The sequence below is a fragment of the Crassostrea angulata genome, chromosome 10, assembly GCF_025612915.1.
Source record: "Crassostrea angulata isolate pt1a10 chromosome 10, ASM2561291v2, whole genome shotgun sequence".
NCBI classification, from domain to species: domain Eukaryota; kingdom Metazoa; phylum Mollusca; class Bivalvia; order Ostreida; family Ostreidae; genus Magallana; species Magallana angulata.
Genome location: NC_069120.1, coordinates 18,240,335 through 18,252,613, shown reverse-complemented (window position 1 = coordinate 18,252,613; position 12,279 = coordinate 18,240,335). Strand labels below are relative to the sequence as shown.

Sequence of the window (12,279 nt, the reverse complement as noted above, 5' to 3'; positions counted from 1 at the left end):
CGTAATCGTCAAATCCGAAACTACTACTGTATTTCGTATACTAACTTATCTATTCGTGAAACCTGTCATTTTTAGCGATGTAGGGGTTTCAAAAATAATTGTTACGTTACTTCTGTCTCCTCATAAGCATGTTCTCGAGTGGGGGTTACTTCCGCGGATTCAACTGTCCATTTTTTGCCAGTGGTCTTTGTGAACGCCCGTATTGCCACTACCGACATGTAAAGACGGAGGAAGGTAGCAGAAACATTTTTTTATTCATGCAGTGGAAATGTCATTCAAATAAAGAAAAGATTTGTACATGTTGTTATTTGTATTGTTACACTGTTTTATTGAACTGATATTCTATGTAGCTTAGAATGAGTTTTGTTTTATGATGATAGCATTTTTAAGTTGTGTTTAATGCAACTGGTAAAATGATGTAGTACACATATATCTCATTCACCAGTTCACAAAACAACACGCTCTTCTTTTCTTTAGGATAAAATGTATATTTCATGTTATAACAATGGGAATTCAAGGATTCAACAGTCTATCCATGGGGTTGTTTATTCAGGCTTGGTATTACCATGGTAATTAATTGTAATTGTTTTTCAGAAAAACCACAAAGTAAAGCAGCAGCTGGGTACTCTGATGCACAATATGAAGTGAATTGGAATCCTGGGAAAAATTCAAGTGGTTCCTTGGGTGAACATGTCAAATTAAACAAGTATACTGGAGAACCTGAAATTTCAATTGATCCAAAGACAGCAGACAAAGAAACTCCACCAGAAGAATTTGAGAATGTCAACAAATATACAGGAGAACCAATCCTTACCCCAGAAACAAATGAATATATTGTAGAAGTGAAAACTAATTGTCAAAATTACAAACCAACAGATAAAAAATCTTTGAAGTCTCGGAGACCAAAATTGAACATACCAAAACCTGTTCAAAAGGTGAACAAGTATACTGGTGAACCAGTTGTTGAAAGTGTTGAAAAACAAGCATACACACCAGAAGCCAGGGATTTCCCTGAATATAATCCTACTCCTATCAATCAGCTAAAACCTAGTCCACCAAAATATAAAACTGACATTTTAGATAATGAGAATGAGCAAGAGTACGACCCACAGAGTAACTTTTCTACCACAAGTTTACTTAAGCCTTCTCAGCCCCTGGCCATAAAAAGGTCATTTACGTATGATCCAACCACACCTGACTTTCACCATCCTGCCAAGAAAGCTAAAGAAGAACAAGAGGTCCCAGTGTCTGATAATGAGGACAAAAGCGATGATGGAGAGTTGGGAATGTTCAGTGAAGATGAAGAAGAAATGATATCTGAATCGAGGGAAGATGATGTAGATACAATAGACAATGAGGAAGAAAACTCATCAAAGCCCTCGATGATTACAGATGTCAAAGTGTTTGAAAGTTTACTTATGCCAGTTATGGATCATGATGATAGCAATGATAGATTAAGTGATACAGAAAAGACTTTATCAGACTCAAAGAAAAAATTTAATGAAAAAACAAAACATGCCAAAAAATCAAAAACTAGTGATAAAACTTCAGATCACAGTAAAAAATCATCAAACAGTTCAATACAAAGAAATGGGCATTCTTCAAAGGAGAAGGTGTCAAAAGCAGAATCTTCAAAATCTTCTAAATCAAGTTCATCCTCAAAATCAAGAGAACAGTCATCATCCAAGCCATCTTCCAGTAAATCCTCAGTGAATGGTCCCAAAAATTCATCAGACAAACAAAGTTCCTCTCATTCATCCTCCTCTGATAAAACACCTCACAAGCATTCTAGTTGCAAATCCTCATCTACTTCATCATCCTCTTCCTCTAAAAATAAGTCATCTGAAAAAGAATCATCCAAAAAGCCCAGTTCCTCCTCATCTTCACATCAGAATCACGAACACAGCAAGCAGTCATCACATAGTAAAAGCAAACATGAAACAAACACTAGTAAACATGAAAAAAGTTCTAGCAAAACTGAGAAAAGTTCTGTCAAACATGAGCATCATAAACATTCATCAGATACAACATCAAAACATGACCATAAAAAACATGATTCTGTGTCCAAAAGTTCCAAAGAAGGCCACAGGAACTCTACAGAGAAAGAGAGAAAGAAAAGAGATAGATCAGTTTCATTAGACAGCAATGGATCTAGGCGAAAGATAGTAAACCTGAATGTGGATCTGTTTGGAGAAGACAGTGATGGGGGTCCTTCACTTTTTAGCGATGAGGAGGAAGATCCGTATGAAGAGTGTCTTCGGATTTACAATGAGAGCAATGTTTCTAGACCATCACCCAAAAAACAACATAATGAGATGGTATTTATCTTCATATTATTTATCATCTGTCCAATAGATTTGTTCAAAAGAAGTCATGATCTCAATATCAATAAAATTTAATTCCATACAGTGACTACTCATTACCACAATAAAATCTGAGTGTGTTAGCGGAAGAAACTTTAATACGTTAATTGTTTTCATCGCCCGATTTAATATCATATTCATTGTTGTTATACATTTTTAGAAATTGAATGATGCAGACCAGAGTGAAAGCATGCAAATACCAGGGAAGAAGAGGACTGCTCACATAGGAAGCAAAGAGGTGTGTACATCAATTTTTTCTTTGAAGCATTTCAAGCCACAGACTTGATTCCTTGTATCAGGATACATGGCAAAAGAATGCACTGAGAAGGAGTATGTGGTTGCCAGTACCCTGTAAAAATTATTGTAGGTGGTGGGTGTTGTCTCTGACTGTAACTAAGATATCATTTTTCAGGTTACAAGAAAGATCCCAAAAAAGCCCAACAGCAAACTATCTCCAGCTCAAATCATGCACAACCGTTTTGTTCAAATGCAAAAGCAGGCACAAGAGGAGGCTGGAAGATCTGTAAGTAAAAGATAATAAAAAAAAAAAAAAAGAATTTTCGAAAATTTGTTTGCATTTTGATAATTTCATAGAATTTTGAAAACTTCATTAAAGATCAATGAACAAGCATGCTCATTAATTTGTCAACAATCATTCAAGGATATTTAGATTGAATTTCTATTGTTGGTTGCTTGATAGCAGGAACCATCAACTTCATCAGCCAGCCATTCAAAACAGAGGGTTGCCCATCATAGTAAGCAGGCAGGACAGGGGACCAAGATAGTAGATGGCAAAACAGTCATCACTACAGTGTCTAAAACCCAGAAACGTACAGCTCATGTACCCAATGTGGTAAGATACACATTCATATACAGCAAAAAAGTCTTCTAACATGCAATTATATTTTCCGTTCCATATTATTTTGCAATGTCTTATTTTGCATGAATACAATTATTTATTTATATGCAATATATGATTTTCTTCAAATCTTGGTAAGACAATCAACATGTTCTTTCAGAAAAACTTGAAGCGACCTACAATTCCAGCAGAATATGGCAGCAAGGTCCCAATCAGTGTGAGACAAAGATACTTAAACACCATTATTGATGAATGTCTACCTCTCTATCAAAAGGAAGAAGATGCATTTAAAAGAGTAAGTCTATATTCCAATACTCTGTACCAAAAAATTGTTCTTTGGGAAATTTAGATGACCTTTACCCTTTTGATATTAAAAAGCAATAACATGTTGATAATATTATATTCTTTTCCATGACTTGTAAATATAAGATATCCTAAAAATTAGAACACTAACTTAAAGGTATAGTTGCAGTTGACAGTGAATTTGTAATGGCAAAACTTGTATTGTGGCTATCAAGTAAAGCAATGTAAAAACAAATTGAAAACTCTTCATCTTACTAAAACAAAATTTCATGATACAGTAAAACACGGTTATAACGAAGTGCCAGGGACGGGTGATTTTGCTTCAATATCAGCGTAATTCGTTATATCCGTCAAGTTTACAACATGTAATATAGTCACAGGGAATGAAAATCACTTCGCTATAAGCGTCAATTCATTATAAGCGTGTTCGCTATAACCGTGTTTTACTGTACATGTAGTAATTTCACTATTATGATCTGTATACTTGCATATAGATTATATATAAAACTGATTTGTTTGCATATACATATTTTGTATAAAGGGTTTTCTTTTTTGACAGGGTCTGGAGGAAGAACTCTCTGTGTATAAAAGAGCAAGCAACAAAAATGTGTACCTCAATGTGGCATGTAACACGATCAAACGACTTCGAACTGAGACAGCTGAATTTTGTTCATCGCCAACAAAGCCCACTTCTCCTCAGAAAATGTCCCATGAAGCAATGTTGGGTGGGAAAAATGCCACTAAAACCACTTATACCCTCAACAGGTCAGGAGGCTCTTACAGGGGGCCTATGGAAAATTTTAAAGGTAAATTGTGCATTTAGATTTTAATGCTAACAGAACAGAACTACATAACATAAACCATTCAAATAAACCTTATGAAAAATTTTGAGTTAATATTTAAATCATTTTAAATGCATGTTGCAAATTTGTAGGTTCTGAACTTTGCAATCGATTGTCGAGATACATACTGACAGAGGAACAACTTCAGGAGAATGGTTATCCCCGACCAGACCCAGAGAACAGCTCTGCAGCAAAGGTGTACACTACCAGTCAACAGGAGCAGAATAGTGCCAAACTGAAAAGTTAGGCAGTCTTCACGAAAGTTCTTAAGAAATTGAAAATTACACTACAATTCTCATTTGTGTTATTCTTCAAAAAACTGCGAAGCTTACTTTAGAATTGTTTGTATATGTGTACATATGTACTTTTCCTTTACTACATTGCTTTATACATGTATATATGTTACATAGATATTAATTTAGCTTCATTGAGGAAAAGATTTTTTAATACATATTCATAAACTGATACATTTGTTTTGCAGCATATGAAAAAATCTGTGTTCGATGTGGAAAGCGCTTCATGGTTTACCCAAATGGAACATATGCCCACAAAGAAGAGTGTATTCACCACTGGGGAAAAGCATGGAAGAAGAAAAGTATGATCATATATCTCTAAAGGTGCATATTCTTAAATAAAGAAGAAGTAGGAATCAAAAGTTTATCATTATTGTTTTGCTTGAACTTGTTTCAGTTGCTGGATACATTGAAACTAGATATACATGTTGTCAGGGAGATTTGGGGGCAGAAGGATGCCAAGTTGCAAAGGTAAAGCAGGCAATTGATAAATGATTATATGTTCATAAACTATTTGTTTGCTATGATTTTAAACAATTTTAATCACTGAGCAGTTTGTCAATGTCTTTGAGTAACTGGAATTTCCTCTATACTGATACACAGTACCATGTGCATGAAAGCAATAAGTGGGAGAACCGCATGGGGTACCTGCGGACCTTTCCATGTTCCCCCGTACCTGACGGTGACTATGGAGTGTATGCCATGGACTGTGAGATGGTAGGTTCAGCTTTAATTACAAGCACACAGATATGTGTGTTAGGGTAGAATCCTACACATATCCATACAGACATTTTACCTGAGAATTTCCGACAAGTAAATTTCCTTCCAGATTGTGTTCTTTTCTGATATAATTGTAGTCATTTGACTACATGTACCTCATTATTTGATACTGGACAATTAATGATCTTCTGAGATTTTTAACAAACAAATTTTAGGATCTCGAATTGCCTAGCTGTAAAAAAAACCTGGCTCAAATAAATTAATTTGATATTAGTTTGCCATACTACAATAAAACTTTTTTATTATGAATTACTCTGACATAATAATCTTAATTGGTTACATCGGATAGAATTAAAAAATACAATAGAATTGGCCAGTAAACATTTAAATGTTACGTTTCATTTTTCAGGTTTATACACAAGGTGGGCAGGAACTTGCTCGTGTAACAGTGACGGACTGTGAGAACAACTCGGTGTACGAGACCTTAGTGAGACCAGACAGAAAAGTCATTGATTACAACACCAGGTACACCATCAGAGCTTGTAGATAATTATGTCATATACATGTAAATGGTTTAAAGTTTTAGAAGTGGATTAAAATATAGAATGTTTTTATAGAAGTTTTGATAAAGAGTTCCAAGATTATTTTGAAATATTGGTTTTACCAGCTTGACTTTAGTTTTGAGTTTATGAGATAAACCATGTTGTGTGAATGTTATCATAAGGTAATGCGTGTAACTATCTGGCATTAACATACATTATGTTTGTACATGGAGGTAGATTAATTTTGCTTTCAGATTTAGTGGGATTACTGCAGAGGATATGGATGGTGTGACTACCACTATCAGGGATGTCCAGGCAGTGTTACTTAGTCTGTTCACAGAGAAAACGATTCTTATTGGTCATAGTCTGGAAAGTGACCTTGTAGCTGTCAAGGTCATTCTAAATTTTATGAAATTTACCTTTTGACTGAATTTTATTTAAACAGTGCAATCAAATTCATGCAATCAATTCACGCAAGTTTTTTTGCTTAAGTGTTTATTGTAGTATAAAAATGAGAATATATATTATATATACAGGTGGTTGACCGTTTACTTAGTCTCAAATTGCAGAAAAATCTGGTTGATTTCAAAGACTATTACAACTTTCTATCTATTATATGCAAGTTATTTATAGATACATGTATAAATTGTGATTGTCAGTCTTCGATACAAAAGTTTTTTCTAAAGTGATGGCCATGTTTTACAGATAATCCATGACACAGTGGTTGACACTGCAGTGGTGTTCCCACATCGTCTCGGACCACCCTACAAAAGGGCCCTCAAAACACTGATGGCGGAGTATCTCAAAAAGATTATTCAAGATGATGGTATAAAGTAGAAATTTTTTTAAAACATTTAAAATGTTTAATTATGAATTGGAATTAGGAGATTAAACTTACACTTTGAAATGTCATAATGTATTACCAGTACACTGTATACAGAGTTCTCCTATTTCCTGCTCCTATCACTTTGTTTTTATTTGACCACCAGTTGGCGGCCATGACAGTCAGGAGGACGCGATATCTTGCATGGAGTTGATGCAGTGGCGAGTTAAAGAGGATGCTCGCAAGGAACCACGATGTAGCTGATTTTTGTAATGACAAATCATATCATACCGGGTATTTTAGTACAGGGAATTGTGGGACAAGAAGAAATTGGATTATGTACCGGGTATACATTTACTAATACCTATTAAATGTATCCTGGCTGAAGATGTAAAAGTGAAGGCGGGTAAACTATGTAAATTAAGTGTGATCTATGTGCAGAATGGTGATTGAGGATGTTGATCTTTTGTTGAGTAAAAGTATGCATGTTGTTCTCTTATTCTATTCAGTTATTGCATTGAAACTAAAACATGATATCCATAAAACAGGTGTTACATAGTATACTTGTTTTTGGATTTGTAAAATCTATGTATAATTATCTTGCATTGTTAGAAGACATATGCATGCACTTTAAAATTGAAATGACAATGCACTTGTATTTTTTCATGTGCTTTGTTTGATATATTGTGTAAGGACAGTGTCCTATTAAAAATTGAAACTATTCAATTTCAAGCACATGTAAAGGATTTTACATGAAACTCTTTATATTTTTTTCTCAATGGGCATTTGCTACATTTTAAGATGTCTGGTCATTAACTATGTGGCAAAGTATACCTTTAAATTAAAAAAAAATGTTTTAAGCAGAAGCATATGATATGAAACTTTTCTAATGTTTGCTAGAATGAGAAACAAGAATCTTAGCAACAAACATATACCTGGGTAGTATTGGTGCTGTCTCAGCCTTTTAGTTTTGTGTTATTATCTTTACCCAGTCAGTTAAAACTGGGATATGATCTTCGTTTTGATAACATACATGTATGTGGTATATCATTCTTTTGATAATCTGATGATGATATATTACTACCTATAAAAAGTGGTATGATATATGTGATAAAACTTTCAGGATTTTTTCAGATTTATAAATTCATTAGCACTGCCAAGTACATGTACTTAACTTTATTTGCATTTCAGTTGGATGCAGGTTATCAGTTTTCTTTTGCATAACAAATCATGAAGAAACATGGTGTAATGTTTCTGACAATGTTGTACAGGTATTGTGGTCCAAACACAAGTACTTGTATTTTGGTTTGATATACTTTGTGATGCAGTGCAGCACATGTTGTAACTTGCTTGAAGTTTCTTTATAAGTTTGCGAGGTTCTTAATGTGAGTAGTTTTCTATAATTTATAGGAGAACATTGTAGTAGACCCCTGGACCAAGTAAGATCCATGAGGTTCAAGTCAGTTACTTTTCTGGTGTCCTTTGATGCCGTTCATAGAAGACCTGGCCCAGGGGCCATAAAATTTAGACAAGCTCACTTTTGATGTGTCTCACTTTTACACAAGAAAGATATAGTGGAAAAGTAAGACTGAGCTCGTCTAATTCACTTTAGATTTCATTCTCACTTTTAAACTTTGTATTATGTTTGTAAAAGTGAGACAGAGATAAAAAGTGAGCTTGTCTAAGTATTATGACATTGGGCCTGTTGTGGATCGCTATCTTATCTCTCCTTCTATCTTCTTTGGGCTGCTGCTTTGAATCCAAGGAATGTTGATTGTATGTCTGTTATTATCGTATCTATTGAGATTATTGTATTGGTGCCATTAATATAAATGATAGGCTGTTTTATACATTGTCAATGGAAAAATATGTTTCATGTCAAGTTGATGTGTCAAATAAAACTTGTTAAAGACATTCAGTTGTTATAATTGTATGTTCCTAGGAGACTTAATCAAAAACGCACATTTTTTAACCGGGTTTTCCAACGGAAAAATCCGGTTATTAAATTGGTGAATGGCGGGCGGGCGGTTGACAAAAGGGTACCCTCATTGTACGGACAACTCCTCCTACAGATTTCAAGATAGGTAGTTGTTCTTTTGCAGATCAATTGTACACATATCAGAGGTGTGCATATTGCTAGGATTTTGATTTCTGACAATTTATGAAAAAAATACCAGCTTTTGAACTTAAAATCATTTTTTGACAAAATATTGCATATAGGGTACCCTTATTGTACGCATAAATCCTCCTACAACTTTCAAGATAGGAAGTTGTTCCTTTGCAGATCAATTGTACACATAAAAGATGTGTGCATATAATTGCTAGGATTTTGATTTTTGACACTTTATAAAAAAAATACCAGCTTTTGAACTTAGTCATTTTTTGGCAAAATATTGCATATAGGGTACTCCATTTCACTGGATACGGTAGGTAGTGTTTATCAATTCAGGGTTGACATGAATTATGGATACAGTTCACATAAAAGAAAACCCGGTTTGCTGTCACATTGACAGCTTTTCACTTATTATAAGTTTATTATTAAAGTTGGATTTCAATTTACATTGATTGATTAATAGAAAAGGTGGATTTTCTTTTTTTTTTAAATGTCCTGCTTGGTACATGTAAATCATATTATCTCATACAGCGCCATCAATCCCTCTGACAACTTCAGGTGAACACCCTTTAATAAGCATTTCTGATGAGCGTGGGGTTCATGTCCCTCAAACCATCAAAGACAAAATATGGTCAAAACAATACATTGATCTGTCAAAAATCATCAATTCAGAAACAGTGATACATCCGCTCAGGATTCGCTTTATAGCAAGTTTGGATGAAATTGTCTCCATGGCTCTTTGAGAAAATGTGAATATATATACCCCAACACCACTGGTACTGACATATTTTTTTCCCTAAAATCTTAACGCTTGCAGGCCAAGATGTGCAGGATGAAAATTGAAAGGAGCTTAAGATTTTGTTGTTTGAAAGGATAGATGTAGTGTTTTTCAGAAATAAACTTTAAAACAACCAAAACTGATGCCCCTTTTTAAAAAAGTTGAAGATTGAAAAATGAAAATACAGTTTATCATTTGTGTATGAGCTAATTTTTCTGAACAAATTTCATTTCTGAACTTGTTCTAATTTAAATAGTTCGTGAGCGTATCAAGAACATTCTTTTTTTAACATGGAGAAAACTAAGGAAATGATCAAATTTGAAATAGATATTAAAGTTTTTTTAGGAGGGGTGTTAACAATGCATGTTATCAAATGTTCACTTCAAACTGCGAAAATGTAAATCAACCCCTACTCACACCTTTTGTTGCTCTTTCTTAGCCTCTATCATTTTGCAGAAACAGCTTCGTTAATTTCTTCACTGTACATATCCGGTTCGCTCCAAATTCCACCCCCTCGTCCACTTCGTGGATCCTTGAAACGACGCAATGAAGCTGGCAAACCGGACCATGCTGAAGGTGGAGGGCCAATCACCCACCAGTGGATAAATACGGTTACAGAAACGATTACACTAGCAAGTTTTTATTCGTCTATGGCTTGAGGAGGAGTAAAAAACACATACTCATACCAAAGAAGGACACCACATTGCACAATATTCTACAAAGTTGTTCCCAGCCAAACTTACAATCAGAACAGGAGAATGGTATCTTAGGACGTTATACCGACGTTTTACCGATGCCAAAGAGATGGACAGGTATAACATTAAAATCCTAGGGCTCAGTGTTTGTTTGTGAACTATATCAGAAATGACCATCTCATCATTTGGATATACCATCATCCGTTCAGGGAACCACCAGCAAAGGTATAGGTTATTAGGCGTTCAAAAACCCAGAGGAGGATAAGAAGGAAAATGTATCCTAACGGGCAGCTTTAAACACTGTGCCGCTATTTGACATTCGTTTGATAATGGGTGACGTGAAAGCTAAAATTGAGCCAGAAAGAACATGACGAGAAAGTAGAACCGACCCCATGGAATTGGAAAAATGAATGAAAATGGGGAGATTTTTTTGCTGAACTTTGTGGTCTAGTTATTGCTATTGCTCGAAGATGAATTAATATAATCTCTACAAAATGTAAGAGCAAAGAGATGACCAGATACACTCATGCAGACAGTGGAAACATTTCAGTTGTCACACTAGATTCAGTGGATTACACACAAGAATGAAAATGAAAAATACAAACAGTAAATATTACAGAGTAAAGATGCCAGCATAACATTATGTTAAGAAACAGGTTTACCCAAAACAATCGGAAACCGTGAATTTCAACAAAGACATGAAAAACCATAAGTGAGAGAAGGAAAAAATGCAATGCTAGAATCCGACATATAAGAAACAAGTTACAAAACAGAATGTGAAGAGACAAAAATGAAAAAGATATGCAATCAAGATTAAAGGGGCATGGTCGCGATTTTAGTAAAATTCAATTTTACTATTTTTATTTTTTACAATGCTTTAGGAATGTATTTCTAATGATCAAGTGAAGTCACAACTGTTTGTTACGTAAGCAAGGCTCGTGTCCTTTTTTTGTTTACAAAGGTTCAATATACCCGTAAAATTCTTTTTCAAACAGATTTGTCTATCATCTTATTCATTTCTATAAACATGAATAAACAGTTTTTAAGGTTAACACATTCATTCAAATTGGAATGTTCACCTTTGTAAAAGCTTTGTTTACATACTAATGAATTGTAAGCTCTGTAACTTGCTTAAAACTCAACAAATGACACTCAAATTTTGGTTGACTATTAAAATTGCCTTACTGAAGCATTGTAAACATTAAAATATCGGAATTATAATTTTTGACCAAAATCGTGGCCATGCCCTTTTAAAGAGACATATAGCTCAACAAGCTGAAAAAGTATTTGACACCACATTTGTACAGAACACCCCAATTTGGGGGGGGGGGGGGGGGGGTAGGTAGATCATTAGACAGCTATACTCCTCTTGAATGTAGGAACAGCTAGTGCGACATCTATCAAGTTAGAAGAACAACTTGACAGCAATATCATTTCAGGAGGTGTTAAAGAGACTCCTTTCAACAGGCCAACTAAATCTGGAGTCAGGTCCAACTTTGAAGATCAATGTCAAAGAAAGTCGACACATCAATAAGACTATTTTTTTTAATGTGAAGGCTGGCATAACCTTCAGCATATCTTTAAAAACATTACAGTTCATGGACAATATCTCGCTGTCCCATCTCCAAGGCTATCTATACAGGATGAAAAATGAGGAATATATACCAGAAGACTGGCACAAAGAACTCCTTGTTAACTTACCAAAAAAGGAATACACCAATCAGTGTAACAACTGGGGAGGAATTACCCTGCTATCATTCCCCAGCTAAGTGTTTTGCAGCATCAAACTGGCAAGGATAAAGAAGGAAGTGGACAAATTAATGCGAGACGAACAAACTAGATTCAGACAAGAGTGTTCATGTGTTAACCAGATACTGAGTAGACGTCTTATCAATTATCATTGATCAGACTATTGAGTGGCGGTCGTCAATACATGGATACTAGTACC

At 34.8% G+C, this 12,279-nt stretch overlaps 1 protein-coding gene across 2 annotated transcripts; it reads left to right on the top strand.

Moving 5' to 3' along the window:
- The first annotated feature begins 57 nt into the window (after nt 1-57).
- LOC128164964 (RNA exonuclease 1 homolog) lies at nt 58-8,659 on the top strand. 2 transcript variants are annotated; one of them, XM_052829093.1, is made up of 15 exons: nt 58-234; nt 595-2,318; nt 2,524-2,601; nt 2,776-2,886; nt 3,067-3,216; nt 3,383-3,517; nt 4,085-4,331; nt 4,460-4,609; nt 4,849-4,962; nt 5,058-5,131; nt 5,264-5,377; nt 5,790-5,905; nt 6,177-6,315; nt 6,628-6,748; nt 6,912-8,659. In XM_052829093.1, exons 1-15 carry the CDS (start codon nt 129-131, stop codon nt 7,007-7,009), a joined length of 3,477 nt encoding a protein of 1,158 aa, XP_052685053.1. In that variant the 5' UTR covers nt 58-128; the 3' UTR covers nt 7,010-8,659. The 2 variants fall into 2 exon arrangements, with proteins under 2 accessions (XP_052685053.1, XP_052685052.1); XM_052829092.1 differs by having other exon boundaries at nt 3,064-3,216.
- Nucleotides 8,660-12,279: the final 3,620 nt, after the last annotated feature.

Excerpts from the sequence above, each read along its gene's own strand:
- LOC128164964 (XM_052829092.1), top strand. The coding sequence starts at position 129 with ATGTTCTCGAGTGGGGGTTACTTCCGCGGATTCAACTGTCCATTTTTT. Across the intron at positions 2,887-3,063 it reads AAGAGGAGGCTGGAAGATCT|CAGGAACCATCAACTTCATC; the intron begins GTAAGTAAAAGA and ends GTTGCTTGATAG. Across the intron at positions 5,378-5,789 it reads ATGCCATGGACTGTGAGATG|GTTTATACACAAGGTGGGCA; the intron begins GTAGGTTCAGCT and ends TTCATTTTTCAG.